Raw genomic sequence first — 23,826 nt, 5'->3', positions numbered from 1 at the left:
TTAAACAGTGTTTACTAAACAGAACAACCCAACCTGAAGCCTCATTTTCAATCACGAAAAACAGAATATGGCGTCTACCCTAACTAAGGTCAAAGTCCCTTTCAAGGCAAGTCAGTCCACTCGGCGGCTATCTTTGGATCGTTCCCGGGCAGCTATTTTCAATGTAAACAAGCAGAATAAAAGTACAGCTTGTGTTCAGTTGGTGAAGATTACAATCAAAGAACACAATTTAAATGAGCAGTTAAATCTGACAACAATTTTCTCATTAAATGTGCTTGTTTACCTCAGGCCAGGCAAATAAATGCTATTTTTCTGGTGGGTCCAGCTAATATGCATGCTCACTAGTTCACTCACAAGGGATGTCTAGAAATCAAAAATGGAATCTAAAAGATGACATCTGCCATATTGGGCGTCCCACATTCTCACATTCATTTTAATACAAGTGGTCCATCTTGGGCTAAATGGTCTTTTCTAAGGTCCATAACAGGAAAGGTATATGCATTAATACATTGCTCACACATTGTTTTGATTCCTAAACTATATGCCCCATTGCAAACATCCCCATTGAACTGCCCTTTTTACACATATTATCGGTCAAGTTATGATTAATTTATACTTACCATCTATAGAAAAATATGACCTCTCTACCATGTTGGTTTTCATTGCGATATAGTACCAGCCACCACTGCTATAACGTTGCTTTGACGTTTCTTCTCGGATGTCAATCAGATGTTCAGCAGATGTATTTGAGAAGTTTTTGAGTTAGAATGTTTGTAAATCTGATCTTTTTCCATTGGGAACCCTTATTAGTCATTGCTCTACAAATGCAACACAGCTATGTTAAATCAGAGTTATCACTGCATGAGAAAATGTGTTTGTTTGTAAATGTCACCATTTATTACACTATATACCCACTTTACCATGGTAGCAAGAATGTGTAATGGTGATCAGCTGATAGATAGCTGTACAATGTGTATAAACCTCACTCTCCTGACATCAAGAGGTGCACTAGCGACTGATGCTAGAGTCTGTAGCCTTTAGCCTCCTTGTTAGTGCACCCGCCTCCCATGCAGGAGATGACAGTTTGAGTCGTGCACAGAGCGGGTAGAACAGGAGCATCACAATGGTGCCGTGACCCGGATGGGATTGAGGTTTGGGGGGGTGAGTGTAACGGTGGTCAGCTGATACATAGCTGTGCAATGTGTATAAACCTCACTGTCCTGACATCAAGAGGTGCACTAGCGACTGACACTAGAGGTTGTAGCCTTTAGCCTCCTTGTTAGCGCACCTGCATCCCATACCGGAGACGACAGATCGAGTCCCGTACGGAGCGGGTAGAACAGGAGCGTCACAGTGGTGCCATGACCCGGATGGGAGTGAGGTTTAGGGGGGTGAGTGTGATGGAACAGCTGATAGATAGCTGTGCAATGTGTATAAACCTCACTGTCCTGACATCAAGAGGTGCACTAGCGACTGACACTAGGGGCTGTAGCCTTTAGCCTCCTTGTTAGCGCACCCGCCTATCATGCCCAAGATGCCGGTTCGAGACCCGTACAGAGCGGGTAGAACAGGACTGATTCCAAACGCATAACCTTTACATTTGCTGGTGTTCTGGATCAACTGGGGATTATGTTAACTGGAGATGTGCGCGTGAATAATTTTTTATGTGAATTATTTTATTGTGAATGGCCAATGAGGCAAGAAAAGGTGTTTTACATATCGTTAAAAAAATGTTGGTACCATTATTAGCTTTGTATGATCAATGTCTGTTCCGATGAATTTGACACAGTTTAAGAGTGATTTTAACATGATCTGGTTTCCCATGTTAACGTGTGACATTGGTTTGAATGGGAACTGGCGATTACCTTCTCAAGAGCAGTGAATCGCATGAGGAAGTCTTTTATTTGCAACACTGAAGCATCATAGGCTTATATGATTAAATTACTTTTTATTTATAAAAAAAAAACAATAGCTTGATAAAGTTATGGTAAAGTTAATGGTATTTTTGATAAATATCAGTCTGGCTTTAGAGTCTGCATTCCTCAAAGTATTAAATGACCTATTGCTTTCTGTCGACTCTTGTAATTGTGCTGTTCTACTTTTGCCCAATCTCAGTGCGTCATTTGACACTCCTGATCCTTTAAACTCACTCCTGAGTTTATTGGGATCCAGGGTCATGCATTAAATTGGTTTGCTTCCTATTTAAAGGATCAAACCTTTTCTATGGAGACTGGCAACTTTTCATCACCTCATGCACCAGTTTTGTATGGGGTCCCACAGGGCTCTATTCTGGGTCCAGTTTTGTTTTCATATATATATACAATGTTTAGGAATTATAATGTATCATATCACTGTTACGCAGATGATACTCAGTGATACATTCCCTTACATCTAAAGGATGTTTCAGGTCTACAGTGTTTATTTGATTGTCTGAGAGATGTTAAACATCGGATGTCAACAAACCTAAAGACAGAAGTCTTTATGTATGGCCCCTCTGCTTCTACAGAGATGGCTGCCAGTAAACTAGGGCCTCTATCTGGTAACCTTCATACACATGCTAGTGTTAATTGTGATTCTGCTTTGCCTTTTGATAAACAGATCAATGCTGTGGTCAGAAGTTGTTTCTATTAACTAAAGAATATAGCCATCATCCAACGCTATGGAGTCTGTAACACATGCTTTTATTTACATTTACATTTATGCATTTGGCAGATGCTTTTATCCAAAGTGACTTACAGAGCACTTATTACAGGGACAATCCCCCCGGAGCAACCTGGAGTTAAGTGTCTTACTCAAGGACACAATGGTGGTGGCCGTGGGGTTCAAACCAACGACCTTCTGATTAACAGCCCTGTGCTTTAGCCCACTACGCCACCACCACTCAGTATGGGGATTATGGATTATTTCATCCAGATTAGATTATTGTAATGTATTGTATTTGGGTGTCTCACAGTCTCTACTGTCACATCTTCAGCTTGTCCAAAATGTTGCCGCTAGACTGTCGACTGGAACAAAGGAACATATTTCACCAGTGCTGGTCTCTCTCCACTGGCTCCCAGTCAAACATCGTATTCAGTTCAAAGCATTATTGTTCCTTTATAAGGGGTTGCACGGTTCGGCTCCACAATATATTTCAGATCTTCTTTCATTTCATCACAATACATCCAGAGACCTCAGATCAACCAGGAGTGGTGGTGGTAGCGTAGTGGGCTAAAGCACATAACTGGTAATCAGAAGGTTGCTGGTTTGATCCCCACAGTCACCACCATTGAGTCCTTGAGTAAGGCACCTAACTCCAGGTTGCTCCGGGGGGATTGTCCCTGTAATAATTGCACTGTAAGTCACTTTGGATAAAAGCGTCTGCCAAATGCATCAATGTAAATGTAAAAAATGTAAATGTCTATGGTTGACCGTTCCAAGGACACATCTCAAACGGAAAGGGGATCGAGCCTTCTCAGTGGCTGCTCCACAGCTCTGGAATAATTTGCACTTTATATAAAAACTGCATCAACATATGATGATTTTAAACTCATCTATTTAGTATTGCATATGGTCACAAGTAGGTGCAGTGGTAACATTTTGTTTTCTGTCCTAATTTTAATTATTACGCTATTTGTTCAAACTCTGTACAGCACTTTGGAGAACAGCTGTCGTTTTTAAATGTGCTTTATAAATAAATATGACTGACTGTACACACAAAAGGGGTGTTGGTGTAGGGGTAATGTGTTTGTTAATATACATACAGTCCTGGGTTCAATTCCCTGTAAACATGCATTTAAATTGTTACAATAGCATCTAATAGCATATAATAGCATTTTTAACCCATTTGTGCCCAAATGTTTCTGAATGGTTTCATGCATATAGTCATGTTAATAGTGTCCTATATGAACATGTTCTGCATTTATTTTCCCAAGTTTTTTTTTCTTCTTCTTGAAAATCATATTTGAATGTGCGGCAACTTCAGTTGCCGGTGGACAAATATGTTGTATGCACGCCTTCAATGTCAAATTTGAATAGGAGGAGAACATTTGGCATCTTTCTCAAAATAACTGCTTTCAACAGATCAATCTTTATTCATAAACACATGTATTATGTGTAAAGACATTCACTGCAAACCCAAAAAAGCTGCTTCTAGCTTATAATCTCTTGAATTTGAAAATAAATGATTAAAATGTCGTAATTATCTTGAATAAATGGGGATTTAAACCGTCATCAACAAACCCATTTACTTAAAGTGGTGGAACATAGTGCAGAACAAAGTGCAGACATTAAGTTGCCCTAACAGGGCATTGTGTATCAAAGTTAAATGAAAATAAATATAATTAATGCATTAACTCCCATGGCGCTGGAGAAATCTCTGGGCAACCAGCCTTTGCAATGAGAGGAGATCTCTGTCTCCCTCTTTACATGACTGGTATGAATGAATGAAATAATTAATAAATACATGTTTTGTTTTTGTGTCATGCCACCTAACATATAGACCCCATCCTTCCAACCTGCCACCCCACAGCCTCACCTCCCACTTCCCATTACACCTCCATGTACCTGTAATAACACCAGGCATTGCCCACAGCACTGTTGAGTGCCCAGCTGTAGCATGGCCAACACCACTCCTTTGATCGGATGCCAATCTGGTAACGGTTTACTCATTGGTCATGCAGGTCAACACCTCCCATATGTGCATTTCAGTCTTTATACTGTAGGTGATTTCATAAAATAATGTAAATGTAAACTCTTTACTTGTCTGAATTTCAACTTTATAATGGAATCATAAGCTACTAGTTATAAAAAGTATTAGGGTCCTTGACCGATTAGAATGAAACGCATCCACACTGGAAGAAGGGGTCTCATTGTTGCCCCTTACAGGACATAATATCATAAAAGTTTGAAAAAGATAAACTACAGCAATTAATCCCATGCTTTAAGTTATGTTTAGGTGGAATATTATAAAAGTAAAAAGCACTAAAAAAGAGCAATAACCTTGATTTATTAACCTATTAACACAGTATACCCCATTTCCCAGTGATATATGTACTTACAAAGTACTATTGTTGCCGCTTGGACTTTTGACTAAGTACACAAGACACTATAGATCTCTTGTAATATTTGTTTTGTTTGGGTGATTCTAGAGACCTTCATGATTATGTAGATTTATGTAAAAAAAAAATACTTAATAGTAACATGAAAATGTCCTTTTATTGGGAGGGTTTGACTTTGCCATGCTTCCTGGAAGAAGGGTCAGGAAGTTGACAGCATTATGTGACAGGAAGGAAGAGAACACCATTTTTTTTTTCTTGAAATCCTTAATTTGGCTGTTTTGTTGCAAGTCATTGACATATAAAACATGGATAGCATCTAGAAAAATACTTACAAAAGGAAAATGACAACTATACACTGAGGCAACTATAGTTGACGGTGGGCTTAAATGGGTTAAGGTTCTGGGCATGACAATGTCATATGTTTCAGAACCCATGACCCAGATGATCTTTCAGAACAGTGTGATACTTTTGGTGGCGAGCAAGTACAAAGGCCAAATTGACCCCTGGGTAAGAATAAATGGTACTTTGAAATGGTAGAAACTTTTTCAGAAACATAATGATTTTGTTTGTTTGTTCCAATACATCATAATCTGCCACAAAGCTTCAAATTTGTCTTGATTGATGGCGATTTGACCCCGGTTGGTTATGCTTACTGCTGATTTGCCGTACTACTGGACCAGTGTCCCATCTATAATATATGTGTTATAATTTATGTTTGGAGAAAGTTACGCAAACTATTAGTTCATCAAGCTATTATTCATTATAAAGAAATAAAAGCAATTGGAATTATACTATTGACACATATCAGCAAATTATGCTTTAGTGTTGCAGATAAAATACTTTAATTTGTGATTTACTGCTCTTGACTCTCCAGTTCCCATTCAAACCATTGAGTTACATCAGATGTTATCCTGTGAAACCATGTTAAAATCACTCTTAAACTGTCAGATTCATTAGAACAGACATGGATGAAAAAAATAGTTTTTAATAATGATACCAACATTTGTTACGTCTTTTATTGGCTGCTTGACAATACACATTGAACGACTCTACAGAAAAGGCTAGTTAAATGATTCACGTGCACGCGCACATTGACCCATAACACATTAACATTTGTGAAAATACTCTTTCCAGTAAATGCTGCTTTACAATTAATGGACTACACTTCATAGTTCCCTCTAAAAACAATACTTTGATGAAGAATATAAAGGAAACACATGAAAACAATCTATCAGCACGCGCTTCACCGAGAACAAGAAAGATCACGTAAGTTTGGTTCTCTTGATCAAAACACATCGACAGAGGCTGATTATATTTATATATAGGTACAAAAACCACTATTGTATGCGTGCATCTACTTTATGTAAACAGACTGTATCACCAGTGTAATTTCCCCAAAACAAAAGATTCAGCAGAATCCTATCACTTGTTGCAGGAAAAGCACATTTAATGTATTTTAGCGCTTGACAGAACAGCGAAATATGGGGACAATATACAGTATATGTACAGGATTCTTCGACTAGTATGTATAACATATCTAAAGTCCTGAAGCTTTTCCTGAACAACGCGATGAGTCATCGCTGCATTAAGCAACACCAGGAGACACCGCTGAGTTAAGGAGCGCCAGGAGACACCGCTGAGTTAAGGAACGCCAGGAGACACCGCTGAGTTAGGGAACGTCACGCCATTCGTCAGCGGGAGCAGCCCCGATGACTGTGACGTCACTCGAGGCTGTCTGTTGTTTTGAGCGGCATTTCAGTTATGAAGCGCTGGACGCCTCAAACACACGGAGCAACCGATCAGGAGGAATAAAAAGCACGTACAGGTGGAGATTTTTCACGTCGAATGACTTCGACGGGATCCATTGCTGTGTATCTAAGGCAAGTGGCCAACTGCTGATATCTGTATAGTATTAAATGTGCTTGTTTTGCAAGAGTTGAGTGTGATCCGGACAGACTCCCGCGCGATCATGAGCTCGCGCTGCAGTCACGCGTAAAACTCCCGCCATTGAACGTTGAAGTAAACAGACAAGTCGACTAAAACTACAGTAACGTAGTCGACGCCGTCAGCCCGAAGTCGACTATTCGCTCACTACATGATTTATAAAATGCGTCTGCACTGAAAAAACGCAGTTGTTCAAAAATAGGCTGTGAAAAAGTCAGACTCGCTGTAAAAGACGCACACACAAAATGCACTTCAGAAATTATGTTTGTTTACTGTGTTGCTCTGCTCAACAACAATGTATCAACCAAGCCACAGCTGTGCTGATGACGCAATTTGCGTCACATACAGTGCGAAGTGATCAGCAACGCGGACACCCGAAGTATACTTAGGCCTTCAAGCTTTGCGCATGCGCATAGCATTGTACTGATAGCGATAATATTCAGATATTCAGATTCCATAATGCAAATTTGCTTTCAACTATAACCGAAATGCTAGTGTTGTGCGTACCTGGATGCTGTTCACTCCTTCAAGAATGCGACTCGGTGACAGTTTAGAAAAGTGCTTTAAGTTGGATTCCACTGATGACATCCTCATTGTTCTCTGCATTAGAGGTCGACCGATATATCTGTTATACCAACCGATATATCCGGTTTACCAATTAATCCATGCCGCTAATTTCTTTTATTCCTAACGTTTATAACATTGAAGCAAGGGCAGGCAAAGAAAAATGCGACTATATAGAAACGTCCCTCGTCAGCACACGCATAGTGTCTCCAGCTTCATATTGTGAATAATAATCATATTTAAGCTATATAAAGCTTAATTTGGTAAATATTACATTTAGGGCATTGTAACTGAGCCAAGTCTACGTCATTTCAAATAGAGATGAAACGATTAGTCGACGTTATCAACCATGTCCACAATAAAAAAAAAATTGCCCCACCGAGAGCGAGAACACCATTATAGTGACCACAACAAGGTTACCCCATGTGACTCTACCCTCCCTAGTAACCGGCCCAATTTGATTGCATAGGAGACCTGACTGGAGACACTCGGCACGCCTTCTTTGATTGTAATCTTTTCCAACCATTTTGGAGATTTTCGTATTTTCCCCATTCAAGTAAATAGGAGCTGCACTTTAATGCCGCTTCCAAAGATGGCCGCCGAGCGGATTCACTACTTGAAGGGGACTTTGACTGTAGTGTGTAATGCACATGCAATGATAGGAAAATAATTTGCCCATATTGATTTTGGTTTCAATGACCGGTAATGGACATAAAATCCTAAAAGTTGTAAAAGTTTCCAGTGTGACTATAATTGTTTCTGGTTATGCTCAGAAAGTCAAATCCATCATTTAGCTGCATTTAAATCTCTGGACTTTATTGTCTAATTGGAAACCTTTTGTTTTTACAGAAGAAACTATAGTGGTTAAGATCCATTAAATCAGGATTAGTATTTGACTCTCTATTAAATTACTTAAAAAACTCATTGTCCAGTAATGGTGAATAGTGGTTGACCGATATGGTGTTTTAATGGCCGATGATGATATCCAGAGTGCAGGGTGGCCGATAGGCCAATACAATACCGATATATCACACAATTTAATTTAGTATAACATAAACATAAATTGCTAGAAACTGAACATATATTAGGAAGAAGGAAATAACAGGACAAACTGTAGACCAGCAATGGATGGCATGTGCTCATTAGTAATCACATTTTCTCACAAAATACTGCATCAAACCAACTGTACAAACAGTGATGGATGATCACTCACGCGCTTGTGCGGATCCAGCGCGAGCAGCAATCTCCCGACAGTTTAAACGGCCTGGACCAGCTGCTTGGATTGTTACGGACTGACCGTCATGATTTATCTATTAGCAGACGGTATATATGATATTAGTTTAACTGATATTTGCCATTTTCTCATTAGACTAGACAGTGAACAGTTACAGGGATTGTTGGGGAGAGAGAGGGAGGATGAAACACTTTAACATTACATGCTCTGACATGTGGACCGTTTTAATGAGACTGTGTTGCACATTGGTCTATTATTGTAGTTACACGATGGCACATAACCCAAAAAACCCCCCGGATTGATTGTTTACATGACTCGGAGGCTTCACATGCCAACAGGCGATTCTCAGCGCCCGCGCGGACCTAAGAAAAAAATCTGGAAAATGGATCGGTTAATGCCGATGATTCAGAATATCGTCCAATTTATCGACCTCTGCAATATGTCAATCAACCACTGATGTAAATGACTTGGAAAGTAGAGGTTGGCTGATAGAGGATTTTTCCGGTAAGATAACGAAGTTGGTGGAAAGGGCCGGAAACCGATTTATCGGCCAATAGTTTTTCAAATTGATTTATAGAATGTTAAAAAAAACTCTTATTCTTTCTTTACTCTGGCAGCTAAAGACAAACATGAATAAAATTCCAGATGCAGTTTATCGTTCAACCAAAATCCCAATAATAACCAGAAAAAATGATTTGGTGCATAACGCAGGACTTCTAAACAAGCCCGAAACTCACCGGGGACTCTTATTTTGAAATGATAAAAAACCATCTGAAACTATCGGCGTATAATTTTTTCAATAACCGATAGTTCCAAAAAGCAACGGTTCTGATTAATCCTTAAAAGCGATAGATCGGCCGTACCTTTTACGGTTATGAATTGGTCAAGCAATGTAAAATGGTCTGCACTTATATAGCGCCTTTTTAAGCCTTAGCGGTATTCAAAGCGCTTTACACTGTGTCTCATTCACCCATTCATACACTAATGGCGGCAGAGCTGCATGTAAGGTGCTAGTCTGCCATTGGGAGTAACTTGGGGTTCAGTGTCTTGCCCAAGGACACTTCGGCATGTGGAGTCATGTGGGCCGGGAATCAAACCACCAACCCTGCGATTAGTGGCCGACCCGCTCTACCACCTGAACAACAGCCGGTACTGTATACCCGATGTATACAGTAGAAACCCAATAACACTACACTGCTACGAGCTAGTGGTTGACTGATATTGTTTATAATAGCAATGCTGATATCTACAGAGCAGGCTTGGCCAGTTAACAAGATTTATATTTGCCAATCATTAAACCATCACCACCATCTTGGTTAAAAGAGTCCCACAGACACGCACCCCTCGGTTGATTGTTGTGATGTAGTAATGCTGGTTTTATTAGTTCCTTTATTATTATTATTATTGATATTCATGAAAATAATTTCTTGTCTTTTGTTTTTGCTGCAGTTCAGGATGATGACATCACAACAATCATGCTTAAGATTTGTACTGGCCTGTAGATGATCTAACAAAGACCATACTACAGCGATGGAGGATGCTAATACTGCAGCGTTAGCAGAGAGGACACTGGGAAATGACGTGGATGCAGGAGATACAATTGGAAAGACGGAAACATCACTATCCTCAACATTTCTACAGCCCGGTCAAGATGATGAATGGAGTCACGCTCAGGCTGTTGCTTTAAGAACGGAAAATGCTCCTCATATCGGCGTAAAGAGTGCTTCAACAACCGGTCATATTAACGTCACATTGGAGAACGAGAACATTTGGAGTCGTTTTCACAGCATCGGCACCGAGATGATCTTAACCAAGCAGGGCAGACGCATGTTCCCCTGTTGTCGCTTCCGTCTGAGAGGTTTAGACCCAAATCTCAGGTTCTTCCTAGTTATGGATGTGATGCCTTTAGATGACTTCCGACACAAATGGAACGGGACGTCATGGGAAGTGGGCGGAACCAGTGAACCTCACATCCAGGGTCCGGTTTGTCTTCATCCCGAGTCTCCGGCTCTGGGTCGGCACTGGATGGATGGCCCGGTGTCCTTTTACAAAGTCAAGTTAGCACACAACTCTCTGGACCAGGACGGTTGTCTGGTGTTGCACCCCATGCAGAGGTACCAGCCACGTCTTTACGTCGTTCCTGTTAGTGCGGGTCACGAGCGTGCCATTCAGCTGGAAAGCCCCGATGTTCACATGTTTACCTTCCCTCAAACAGAGTTCTACGCGGTGACGAGCTACCAGAACCCACGGATCACTCAGCTTAAAATCGAATGTAATCCGTTCACGTTAGCTTTCAGAGTCAACGGCCAAAACTCTCGCCGCCTCCACAACAAACTCAAACTCGCTCTGACTGGCAGAACTCAAACGCAACTTCCTGTGCCGTCTCATGCCACACACACTTGTAATGAGACCTCGGAGAATGAAGACCTCAGGTACGTCTGTCTGTCCAAAAATGATATTTTATCCTCCGTAAATGAAGTATAATGTTGTTTTTCTTTCAGCACCATTCTAGCATATTCGTTGTAATAACGGTGGTTAAAAAGGAATTTTAGGTTTCAACTTTTCCTAAATTCGGCTGCCGTGAGGCTATTGGGTGACTCTTACGAAACCTGTCGAGAACATGTCTGGATCACAAAAAAATTTCAGAAATGATAAATTACTTATTGTGTAAATAACGAAGCCTATTTTTTGGACCATTAAATTAGTTGACATAGTGACATTAATTTCATAAAAAAAAATAAAGCATATTTTCCACCTAAATGACATTTTGCTGGACTCGGGTTTTGTTACACCACATGTCCATGTTGACATCGCTCTAATTTGACGAGCTTCTACTAAATCACAGAGTTTGACTGGACGCATGACCTTTGACATCAGCGACACATGGGACTTGCTTAATCTTCAGAAAACTAAATGAAAACATTTTTGTTGACTGAAATAAAAATAAAAACGGGCATGATTGGAAAAAAACTGAGAATAAACTAAAATACATTTTTCTAACTCCAAAACTAACTAAACTAAAATAAAAACGAACTTCAATTTTGGAAGCCAAGTACTAAAAAAAAAAACCCTGAAAATGAAAACTAGCCTAAACTGAACAGACGAAGTGTGAAAACTAAACTGGAATGACAAATAAAAAAGAACACAACTATAGTAACTCTGATTTCTATTTATATATACTTATAAATGAATGTCACATTTAAAGATAACCCCCGGAGGCCTCAGTCCCTCAAGAGGCGCTGTTACTAAGGTTAGGATTAGGGTTAGCTGTAGTGGTAGGGTTAAGGTTCGTTTCTGTAGGACTCTAAACAAACACAAATGCACAGTGTGTGAACATTCAGTGCGCTCTCACGAGTCCGGGGGTTCTCACACTTTTTGACAGCATGGCACATCTTTGTAGTGTTTTTTATTTCCACGACACCCCAATTAAACTAAACGTATATGCGTACATACTAGGGCTGCACGATTTGGACAAAAAATCATATTGCGATTTGAACTGCGATTATGATGTTTTCCACATGTTCAACTGCAGAAAGGCTGCTGGGAATTTCACACTTGAACCCTCTTAAAAAGAACCAAACTGAGACCTCAGTGAAACAAAGTCTTCTTCATATCCAAACCGTCCACCGTGTACCTGTTTTTGTCCATTTTGTGACGGGATCTCAGCACACTAATCATCATCATTAGTTTCTGAAACACACTCAACTTGAATATTAGAGATGCTCCGGTCAGGATTTTAACATCCGACACTGATCTCCAATTTTCATCTCCTCAGTCGATGCTGATCATGTAACTTTTATTATCAGCAGCTGTCAACACCGGTTATATATAACTTCCTGCTCAATGTCACTGTTAACTACATTTCCCTGATGCTAAAACCAGTTTTTGCAGTCAAAAATAATGTTAGTTGATTGAATAATTCAGTATACACAAAATATAAATGTTACTCTTTATTGTAGGGCTTAAAAACTAGTAGACTTAAACAAACTATTGTTTATTGTATATAAGAATGTGGCTTAATGTCAAACCGAAGTTGAACTGATAATCATTGGTGTAATTACATTTAAAGTGAACATTTTTATTAGTTTGTCACCATTTAATTTAATTATTTTATTATATTTAATTTAGAAGTGCACTATATTAAAGTAGCTAAATATTTAATATAGATTCATTATATGTTCCTTTTCATTGTGTTGGATGTTGGTAATATTAGTTCCGCTTTCACTTGTTTCCGCGGGGACTGTAATAAGTGCGACACGCGCTCTCGTGAGAGGTAAACAAATGACGGGAGAATGAAGAGAAGTTTCTGGACTCTACAGGTGTTTCTGTTAATGCTGTTTGCTCAACAATCATTTAATAAAGATGTTTGAATTATACCCCATAAGCGTTATTATTATGATACCTGTGCCTTGCTGAGATGCTGCTACCGCAGATAATAATAAACGCTTCACGCAGGACACGCATGTTTAGTGTAAATAAAGCGTTTAGAGCATGTAAACAAACTGAACTGTGAGCACTTCTGTTACTGTGAGCATGAGCGGGAGTTGTGGAGCACAGAACGATCTGAAAACACTGTAATAATGCGCTAATGTAATATACACAATAATACACTTTGAAGGGAGCAGAATATTTATTTATTTAATTAATTAAATTGCAGTCCTTCCAGTTTAATAATCGCACAAAGTCATATCGCGGTTTCGATTTTATTTCGATTAATTGTGCAGCCCAAGTATATACAGGTCCTTCTCAAAAAATTAGCATATTGTGATAAAGGTCATTATTTTCCATAATGTAATGATAAAAATTAAACTTTCATATATTTTAGATTCATTGCACACCAACTGAAATATTTCAGGTCTTTTATTGTTTTAATACTGATGATTTTGGCATACAGCTCATGAAAACCCAAAATTCCTATCTCAAAAAATTAGCATATCATGAAAAGGGTCTCTAAACAAGCTATTAACCGAATCATCTGAATCAACTAATTAACTCTAAACACCTGCAAAAGATTCCTGAGGCTTTTAAAAACTCCCAGCCTGTTTCATTACTCAAAACCGCAATCATGGGTAAGACTGCCGACCTGACTGCTGTCCAGAAGGCCATCATTGACACCCTCAAGCAAGAGGGTAAGACACCGAAAGAAATTTCTGAACAAATAGGCTGTTCCCAGAGTGCTGTATCAAGGCACCTCAGTGGGAAGTCTGTGGGAAGGAAAAAGTGTGGCAAAAACGCTGCACATCGAGAAGAGGTGACCGGACCCTGAGGAAGATTGTGGAGAAGGACCGATTCCAGACCTTGGGGACCTGCGGAAGCAGTGGACTGAGTCTGGAGTAGAAACATCCCTGCATTCCCCAGGTCAAGCCACTTTTGAACCAGAAACAGCGGCAGAAGCGCCTGACCTGGGCTACAGAGAAGCAGCACTGGACTGTTGCTCAGTGGTCCAAAGTACTTTTTTCGGATGAAAGCAAATTTTGCATGTCATTCGGAAATCAAGGTGCCAGAGTCTGGAGGAAGACTGGGGAGAAGGAAATGCCAAAATGCCTGAAGTCCAGTGTCAAGTACCCACAGTCAGTGATGGTCTGGGGTGCCATGTCAGCTGCTGGTGTTGGTCCACTGTGTTTTATCAAGGGCAGGGTCAATGCAGTTAGCTATCAGGAGATTTTGGAGCACTTCATGCTTCCATCTGCTGAAAAGCTTTATGGAGATGAAGATTTCATTTTTCAGCACGACCTGGCACCTGCTCACAGTGCCAAAACCACTGGTAAATGGTTTACTGACCATGGTATTACTGTGCTCAATTGGCCTGCCAACTCTCCTGACCTGAACCCCATAGAGAATCTGTGGGATATTGTGAAGAGAAAGTTGAGAGACGCAAGAACCAACACTCTGGATGAGCTTAAGGCCGCTATCGAAGCATCCTGGGCCTCCATAACACCTCAGCAGTGCCACAGGCTGATTGCCTCCATGCCACGCCGCATTGAAGCAGTCATTTCTGCAAAAGGATTCCCGACCAAGTACTGAGTGCATAACTGAACATAATTATTTGAAGGTTGACTTTTTTTGGGGGTATTAAAAACACTTCTTTTATTGGTCGGATGAAATATGCTAATTTTTTGAGATAGGAATTTTGGGTTTTCATGAGCTGTATGCCAAAATCATCAGTATTAAAACAATAAAAGACCTGAAATATTTCAGTTGGTGTGCAATGAATCTAAAATATATGAAAGTTAAATTTTTATCATTACATTATGGAAAATAATGACCTTTATCACAATATGCTAATTTTTTGAGAAGGACCTGTACATATATACAATTAAATCCAGATGAGCAAACAACAAATGAAGCATAAACTGCAGCATGAATTTATTATGATGCATCACAACAGACATAATATGAGGTGAAACGACCCATTCAAACGAACCATCTTGATACGGGGAGATTGAGGATAGTGTAAATCGTGCTCCACTGACAGGAGATGCCTTTTTTGTGTTTCACGTATGCCAGGGATGAGAACGCTAGCTCACACAAGAGGTTGATTACGGCAACAGCACATTGACGGCGCATTCTTAATTAGATGGGTGTTTGTGTCCCACATGCAGCCAAAATTCATCCGAAGACATTTCTCCAATGTTTAATTTTAAAGTGCGATCCATACGGAGACAGTTTTTCTTGCGCTTTGATTGGCGACATCTTTGCCGATGCTGATGAGAGAGGGTTAAAAGGATCACGGATCCAGTCAATGTTTTCATTAGCAGCAGGAAGTAAAACACAAAACGTTCCTGTGCGCCAAACTTCCCCAGTATAAAGGGCGGAGCTGTGCAGAGTGGGCGGGGCGATTATCTCCTGAGAACAGTCCAATAGAGTGCCGAAGTTATGACGTCACTTTGTAGGCCAAAACGCGGAAGTGAGTTAGCATTTTAGCACTTCCGGTTCCCTCGCCCTAAAGTCTATGGGTTTTTTGAATGGGTTTTTGCTAAATCACCTGAAATAAGGTCTGTGGTTAACAAAGCCTCTAAATATTTTCACGTTTTGATCTATGAAATAAAACACACCAGTTATAACCTGCTTGTGGTTTTTTTTAAACTTTATTGTGTCTTAAAAACGGTGATTGCTAACAAGTTGCTAAAAGGGACTACATCCTTTGGCGGGGACTTTAGACGTCATCATGACAAACAGGAAATCTCTCACTAGCCCGCGTTTCAGCCTCGCGTTCTTAGAAGTTTACCTTTCAGTTATTTGTATAGTTATCTTAAATACATAGAACACTATTATAACTCCTCTATCTCTCCCTAGTTTTACTTACCGAGACTGGATAAACCTTGTCCCTCATGCTGGCCCTTACAATACCGGCAAGTAAACCAGCATCTAATCTGCACTGTTCTACATGTCCACATTTATAGTGGTTCTCTCCTCGATCTATGGTTTTTCTATCGTCTAAGAAAAAGGACATAAGATTGGAAATTGATACGGCCATAGCTAACGTTAGTGCTTATGAGATGGTAAAATCGCGGGTTTTTTCTGGCTGAATTAGCAAATGGTATGCAAACATACAATCAAACATAATACTGTGAAAGATAATCTTTAAAGTTTATTTGGGGCACAATGATCAGGCATAATAATCTTAATCACAAAGAAAATAATATTAAGGTTTATATAAACTAACAAAATAATAAACGAATAAATAAAACATTAACAAAATATTTTAAAAAAATCTCAGAGAGACACGCATAAACAAAATTAGTTTCTAACATTTTTGGAAAAAGCGAATGGGCAATATTTCTCATGAAAAAGTGGATAAGTGTTCATACACAGCGCAGATCATAATGAGCTGAGCGTGTTTTTTAAATAAAGTTTGAGGAAGCTTGATGATGACGTTGATCCGCAACCATGGTGTGCTGTAGTCCGTTTATAGCCTACCGTTAGCATTTTATATCTGACGGCTTTATTTAGGCTTCAAAATGTATACATTTTGGATTAACTTGTAAATATTATCTTGATAGACAAAACGTGTAAGGGTCACAACTCTTTGTTGAACACAGATCTTATTTTTTGCGATTTTCCAAAAGTCTATGGGGAAAATGCATAGCTTTTCGATCGAGGGAACCCATGCGCCGCTAACTTCAGAATTGTCCTACAAAGTGACGTCATAACTTCGGCACTCTATTGGCGGAATTATTGAATTGTAACATGACAAAAATAACAAGGAGGGTTTTGGTGTTTGGTGTCATTGTAAAGAAAACGTTCAATGTTTTAAATGATATAGATTATAATACATTCTGAGACACTGCTGAAAATTGTAGCCAAACATTTACTTGCATCTTTGTTATTTTATTTGACATTAAATATCTCTGAGTGTAAATAAGGCGGCTCTGATAATCAGCTTTTGTTTGTTCTCAATCATGTCGACTGTATCTGAGAAAAAGATGTGTTGATACGACAAATCAATCAAAAGTTCCAACATTACAAAAATAATTGATCATAGTGTCCAAAAACATCTCCAAACAAATAAAAGATAATAATTGTACATAAGAACTAATTACACATGCAAACACAACAATGACTAAAGGTTTGCATAGCATGCACACATGATTTTAGTCATGAGATTTCACAGAATGAGTTTCATTCTGTGTCATTTGAGTCATCATTGAGTCTGTGTCGTGTATTTGGCGCCATCTCCTGGTGGTCATATGTAACATTGTGCTTCATGTGGATTATCTAATGATCTATACATCTGATTATCTTGTGTGTGGACTCCATTGAAAGATAATCACAGACTCTAAATAATCAGATGTAACATTTTATGTTACGTTTATGTTTCGTGAAGTTATATGCAAAAATGTGGCATATAAGCAACATATTTATCAAAGACATATATTTAGCTGTTACTCACTATATTTTTGTCTGTGAGTAAAACAAATCAGCTGGTTGTATTTTACTCTTTTGAGATCTTTCCAACAATTTTTGTAATTTGACTGTTCACCTGTCACCAGTTCAACACACACTCACCCTGAATCTGAGTCTGATAGAGAAGAAAACATTGTATCCGACAGGAAGAGAGTCTGTGATCAGACCAGCAGCTGTGAGGAGGAACAGGTCACCAAACGCTTCATGAGAGACGAATCACAACCACACGAGCACGTGAAACCCACTGAACACACGATGCCACATGAGATGCCACCAAGTTCTTCAGAACCTCACTGTCTGACCAGTTTAACTGAAAGTTTAGAACGTGACTCTGTGGATGTGTTTGGTCCTCCAAATGGCATTCCCTCAACCCTTTCGCCGCTCTCTGCTTCCTGTAAACCGAAGCGTGCTTACTGTAGATCCAATCGTTGGAGAAAAGCGAGGAAAGCCAAGTCTAAATGGTGGACTAATGTGAAGTATGCAAAACCTCCTGATGTCATGAGACCCGTTGACGTGTCCATGCAGCCAGACCTGGAGGATGTGGACGGCATGCTGTTTGTGTCCTTTACTGCAAAGGTATCGTCGTGTTTCATGTTTTAAATCATAGTTTCACCCAATAACAAAACCTCATCATGTTGTTTCAAACCTGTATTCTCCATACAATGAACGCAAACACTGACACCTCCAATCAACACACATCATCTGTCACTAATACTCAATCTTTTATTCTGTAGGAAGCTCTTGACAATCATGTTGGAAACACGAGGAATCCTGTGGAATCATCGTCATCATCGAACACTGAAAATCAAACACAGATGTTGCAAAGTTGTAGTGAAGGTTTGTAACGATCTGAACTGATTAACGAATGTTCTTCACACTGATGATGTCCTGATCACCTGATCTGTGTGTCTCTGCAGACGTGTCTTTAACAGTGCAGGAGAAGATCTCCAACCATGAGCTCATGTTACTAGAACACCTGAAACAGGTGAAGAACCGACAGATCATTCATCCAGTGCTGCAACAGGGTGAGTGTACACACACACAGCACAGATAACATGACCTTTAAACATCAAGCTATCTGAACCAAGCGTGCCGCACAAGTCCTCAAAAGGGAAGCCAAAACGTCTCGATCGCCCCCCGGTGACTGGTCCTAGTATAGGTCATAAACCCCGCCTCCCCATGTTATTCAACGGGACGTGAGACCAACTAAACTATTAAATGACACTTCACATATCTTTTTTCCAAAGATAGTTTCTGTCATTTACTGTCGTTTCTATCACGTTGATGTCATTTCAAGTGTTTGTTTTCAAAATAAGTTTGTTTTTAGTTATTTGATGCTATAAAAACGCTGCTGTGACATCATGATTGACAGCTGTGATTGACAGGTTCTCACTGAAGTAGTCACTGAAGCACCAACGGACGTTTTTTCGGGATCTTCGGGAGGACTGAGGAGATTGCAGCTTTAAATTTAATATCTACATTTCTATAATTAATTATTTCACACTGTCATAAGTCAAAAGTGCAGGGGGCGTGTGCTTGCGATTGATTCAGCGAGAGTGAGGGCGGGACCTTGATTTCGCGGCTTTACTTCCTGCTCACTACTGCGCAGGTCTGGTCCCGAAATCGCAACTGCGCAGACTCAAGTCCCAAGATGTCAGCGCCATATCGGGACACTGGCGGCTTCAGTTCTCACCAATGGAAAAGAGCGAAGGGGCGTCGGCCATCTTTTTTTACAGTCTATGATCTGAACGTGTTTATAGTTCCTATTTAACGTTTAACATTTTCAAGTTCTACATTATGTTTTTCGGAGACAAAAAGGCCGTTTTTACACTCGGTCTGTTTCGGGGTCTGAGCACGGATCGTGGGATTTTTGGCCCATATGTGAACTATCCAAATGATCGAGACCATCTCGGGAGGTGGTCAGACTACGGTTCGGCTAATAACATGCATTGTAAACACAAAGCGCTCCGGGATCTCTTGATTTTCCCTTTCGTGTAACGGCAAACACGTTTGACTGACAGGTAACCGTACACCAGTAATGATGAGCCGCTTATTCTGATGACAGCTGCTGATGAAAACTATTTAAACTCTTAAATCAAACTCCGAAATCTCCCTTCAGTGTTCTGTGTAAATGAAGACTCGAGGTTTTAACTGGACCACGTTAGAATGGCGTGTGACAGTTAAAGGGACAGTTCACCCAAAAATGAAAATTCTCTCATTCTCTCAGATGTGTGACTTTCTTTCTTCTGCAGAACACAAATATTTCAGCTCTGTAGGTCCATACAATGCTAGAGAATGAGTGTCAATATTTTGAAGCTCCAAAAAGCACATAAAGGCAGCATAAAAGTAATCCATAAGACTGGTGGTTTAATCCATGTCTTCAGAAGTGATATGATAGGTGTGGGTGAGAAACTGATCAATATTTAAGTCATCATCTACTATAAATCTACACTTTCACATAAGACTCCAGTGGTTTAATCCATGTCTTCAGAAGTGATATGATAGGTGTGGGTGAGAAACAGATCAATATTTAAGTCATTTTCTACTATAAATCTACACTTTCACTTTCACATAAGACTCCAGTGGTTTAATCCATGTCTTCAGAAGTGATATGATAGGTGTGGGTGAGAAGCAGATCAATATTTAAGTCATTTTCTACTATAAATCTACACTTTCACTTTCACATAAGACTGGTGGTTTAATCCATGTCTTCTGAAGTGATATGATAGGTGTGGGTGAGAAACAGATCAATATTTAAGTCACTTTTTACTATAAATTCTTCTCCCTTCCCAGTAGGGGGCGTATGCATGACGAATGTGAATTACTAAAAACACAAGAAGAAGAATGTAAAAGTTAAAGTGGAGATCGACTAAGAGGAGAATTTATTGGAAACATTCACTTAAATATTGATCTGTTTGTCACACACACCTATCAGACCTCTTTTAAAGACATGGGTTAAGACACTGGAGTCTTGTGGATTACTTTCATGCTGCTTTTATGTGCTTTTTGGAGCTTCAAAGTTCTGGTCACCATTCACTTGCATTGTATGGACTTAAATATTGATCTGTTTGTCACACACACCTATCATATAACTTCTGAAGACATGGATTAAACCACTGGAGTCTTATGGATTACTTTCATGCTGCCTTTATGTGCTTTTTGGAGCTTCAAAATATTGACACTCATTCTCTTGTATTGTATGAACCTACAGGGCTGAAATGTTCTTCTAAAAAAATCTTCATTTGTGTTCTGCAGAAGAAAGAAAGTCAAACACATTTGTGGTCGACCGATATATCGCCGAGGCTGAAAAATCGTCCGATATTCTGTCTCTTTTAATTATACATTTTCTTGTTTGGCCTGCATTCACGTTCTCGAGTTGATTGACAGGCGATGTCTATCTAAAAGGTGACTGGCTCTTTTACCTGTAAGGTGGGACTTCCTATCTACATTCATTGACCATTGGCTACAATTTATTTTTAGTAATTTTATGTTATATGTGGGCTTTGTATCGGCCTATCGGACACCCTGCACTCTGGATATCCACCTGCACTCTGGATATCCACCCTGCACTCTGGATATCCACCCTGCACTCTGGATATCCACCCTGCACTCTGGATATCCACCCTGCACTCTGGATATCCACCTGCACACTGGATATCCACCCTGCACTCTGGAAATCCACCCTGCACTCTGGATATCCACCTGCACTCTGGATATCCACCCTGCACTCTGGATATCCACCTGCACACTGGATATCCACCCTGCACTCTGGAAATCCACCCTGCATTCTGGATATCCACCTGCACTCTGAATATCCACCTGCACTCTGGAAATCCACCCTGCACTCTGGATATCCACCTGCACTCTGGAAATCCACCCTGCACTCTGGATATCCACCTGCACTCTGGATATCCACCCTGCACTCTGGATATCCACCTGCACTCTGGATATCCACCCTGCACTCTGGAAATCCACCCTGCACTCTGAATATCCACCTGCACTCTGGAAATCCACCCTGCACTCTGGATATCCACCTGCACTCTGGATATCCACCTGCACTCTGGATATCCACCTGCACTCTGGAAATCCACCCTGCACTCTGAATATCCACCTGCACTCTGGAAATCCACCCTGCACTCTGGATATCCACCTGCACTCTGGATATCCACCCTGCACTCTGGATATCCACCCTGCACTCTGGATATCCACCTGCACTCTGAATATCGGCAGCGGCCATTAACAACAGTGTGACGGTAAAAAGGACTGCGACCCTTTAATGGGTGAAGTGGATCAAAAAGAGATCTCAGCCCCTTTTTTACTCCGTTGCCTTTTTGGTGCACATAAAGGGGTCTGAGTTTGGTTCTTTAGTGTGAAAACACCCTAAAAGTACAAAAGGAACTCATGAAACTGCATGTATAATAATTATAATGTAATGTGAGCTACCCATACACATAACACACATCACTCATAACTCCTCTACAGACAGTCTTTGTTGTATTGAGTGTATTCATTCCTCATTTCTACACAGTTGGAATGAAACTCAATCTCCTGGATCCTGCTGTACCCATAGACTTACAGTATCTCGGTGTGTTTGTACCTTTGCTTTCACTTGTTCACAGCGGTGCGGAAAACCTCACATCATCCCCTAGTAAGCAAACACAACTCATTTCTGTGATTTTATCGAGTCGCTGTAGAAGATTGTGTCTCAGTGTTTTTAAATGTCCAGATGCTCCATTCGTGTCGCGGACTGGCAAGACAAACGATCCGATCAGGATAAAAGGCTGGAGGGAGAAGTTTACATCAACGACTGTACAGAACTCAACTGAGAGTGAGGAAATAAACTACTGGCTTCTACGTAAATAAAGGCTTGGTGAATTTGTTTTCTCATGTAATTTTCTAATCATTCTTTCCATCCTGATCAGGTTCCGGCAACCATTCAGCATTTTTTTCAGACATGTTGGATGAATATCTCGAAACTGAAGCGCAGCAGATCAGCGAGCGTGCCGCTGTCTTTTCAACAAGTGCTCCATCCCCTGTTGCCTACCAGCTGCCCGCCAAAAGCAGCAGTTACGTCCGAACCTTGAATAGTGTCCTTCAGACACGTAGCATTCAACCAAACTCCCCCCATTCAGGGATCCATAGAAAACTCACAAACATGCTGCCATCCAAATCTTCCGTTAAAACGACTCCAGGAAACATTCGTACTTCCTCATCAAGACCCCAACAATCCACCCCTTTAACCGTGGGTAAACGGTTGAGACGCAGCACCTCGTGCCATTCGTTTCAGTACTATTCAACGATATCAACCAGTAAAACCACAAATCCCAGCTATGTTTATAAACGTAGAGTAGGTCGTCCTCGTAAGCATCCACTGAAGTTGAACATCCCTTGTCTGGAGGTCAGAGGGTGCAGTGATGGTGGAGAGCAGTCGTCTTCTACATCTGCTGAAAGCCACACAGAGATGTTGCTACAGGAACAGGAAGCAGTCTTTCACGGCAACAGTCGCACTTGTGTCACCACTGAGAGGGCAAAGTTTGCGTTGAATTCACTGGTGACCTTAGAAGTAAGTGCAATCTGGAAAACAAACTGTTTACTTTTGGTCATACCGCCCACCCCTACTAATCACATTGAGAATTTCCATAACAATAAAAATTATATAAATAAAATCATGTAATTCCTATAAATACTCTATTCTTCCTACAGTGCCGCATTTGAATATTAGAGTGGGTTTTATCTTTTTTAATTGGATTTCTTTGATCTGTACAGAAACGTGAGACGGCGCCGTTCAGCACTTCACACGTTTATGAAGACGGTTGTGGTAATGACTTCTGTCGACTGGGTTGCATCTGCAATAGTCTCTATAGAAAACTGCGAGGAGACACACACTGCAGACGTGTTCAGTGTATGTTCGGCTGCAGCTGTTTCAAGCACAAAGTGTTTCTGATTCGCCCACCAGATGTGAGCGAAATGCTTAATGGCAGGAGGATGCCGCTGATAGCTTATCGTAAGTCTACATGTGTTTGTTGTGTTGATGTATTTAATTCAATAAGTATGTGCTTGTTTTGGTCTGATTACTTGTTTAGTACAAAAAGTAGTTTAACATATTACAGTTTAAATTCAGGTAATCTTGTACAGTTA

General features: G+C 40.2%; 1 protein-coding gene across 1 annotated transcript in view; it reads left to right on the top strand.

Moving 5' to 3' along the window:
• Positions 1-6,776: 6,776 nt before the first annotated feature.
• The window catches only part of magl (MAX dimerization protein MGA-like), a 36,373-nt gene continuing 19,323 nt past the window's right edge, over positions 6,777-23,826 (top strand). Inside the window, exons 1-9 of the mRNA XM_052095633.1 lie at positions 6,777-6,919; positions 10,231-11,213; positions 17,775-18,264; positions 18,423-18,525; positions 18,606-18,713; positions 22,217-22,336; positions 22,415-22,516; positions 22,611-23,251; positions 23,455-23,692. Of these exons, the coding sequence (XP_051951593.1) occupies positions 10,312-11,213; positions 17,775-18,264; positions 18,423-18,525; positions 18,606-18,713; positions 22,217-22,336; positions 22,415-22,516; positions 22,611-23,251; positions 23,455-23,692 (2,704 nt within the window). The 5' untranslated portion in view covers positions 6,777-6,919; positions 10,231-10,311. The remainder of the gene's footprint in view (positions 6,920-10,230; positions 11,214-17,774; positions 18,265-18,422; positions 18,526-18,605; positions 18,714-22,216; positions 22,337-22,414; positions 22,517-22,610; positions 23,252-23,454; positions 23,693-23,826) is intronic.

The sequence above is a fragment of the Xyrauchen texanus genome, chromosome 28 (genome assembly GCF_025860055.1).
Source record: "Xyrauchen texanus isolate HMW12.3.18 chromosome 28, RBS_HiC_50CHRs, whole genome shotgun sequence".
Classification (NCBI taxonomy): domain Eukaryota; kingdom Metazoa; phylum Chordata; class Actinopteri; order Cypriniformes; family Catostomidae; genus Xyrauchen; species Xyrauchen texanus.
The sequence above is the reverse complement of the archived record's forward strand: the minus strand, read 5'-3'. Positions and strand labels throughout refer to the sequence as shown.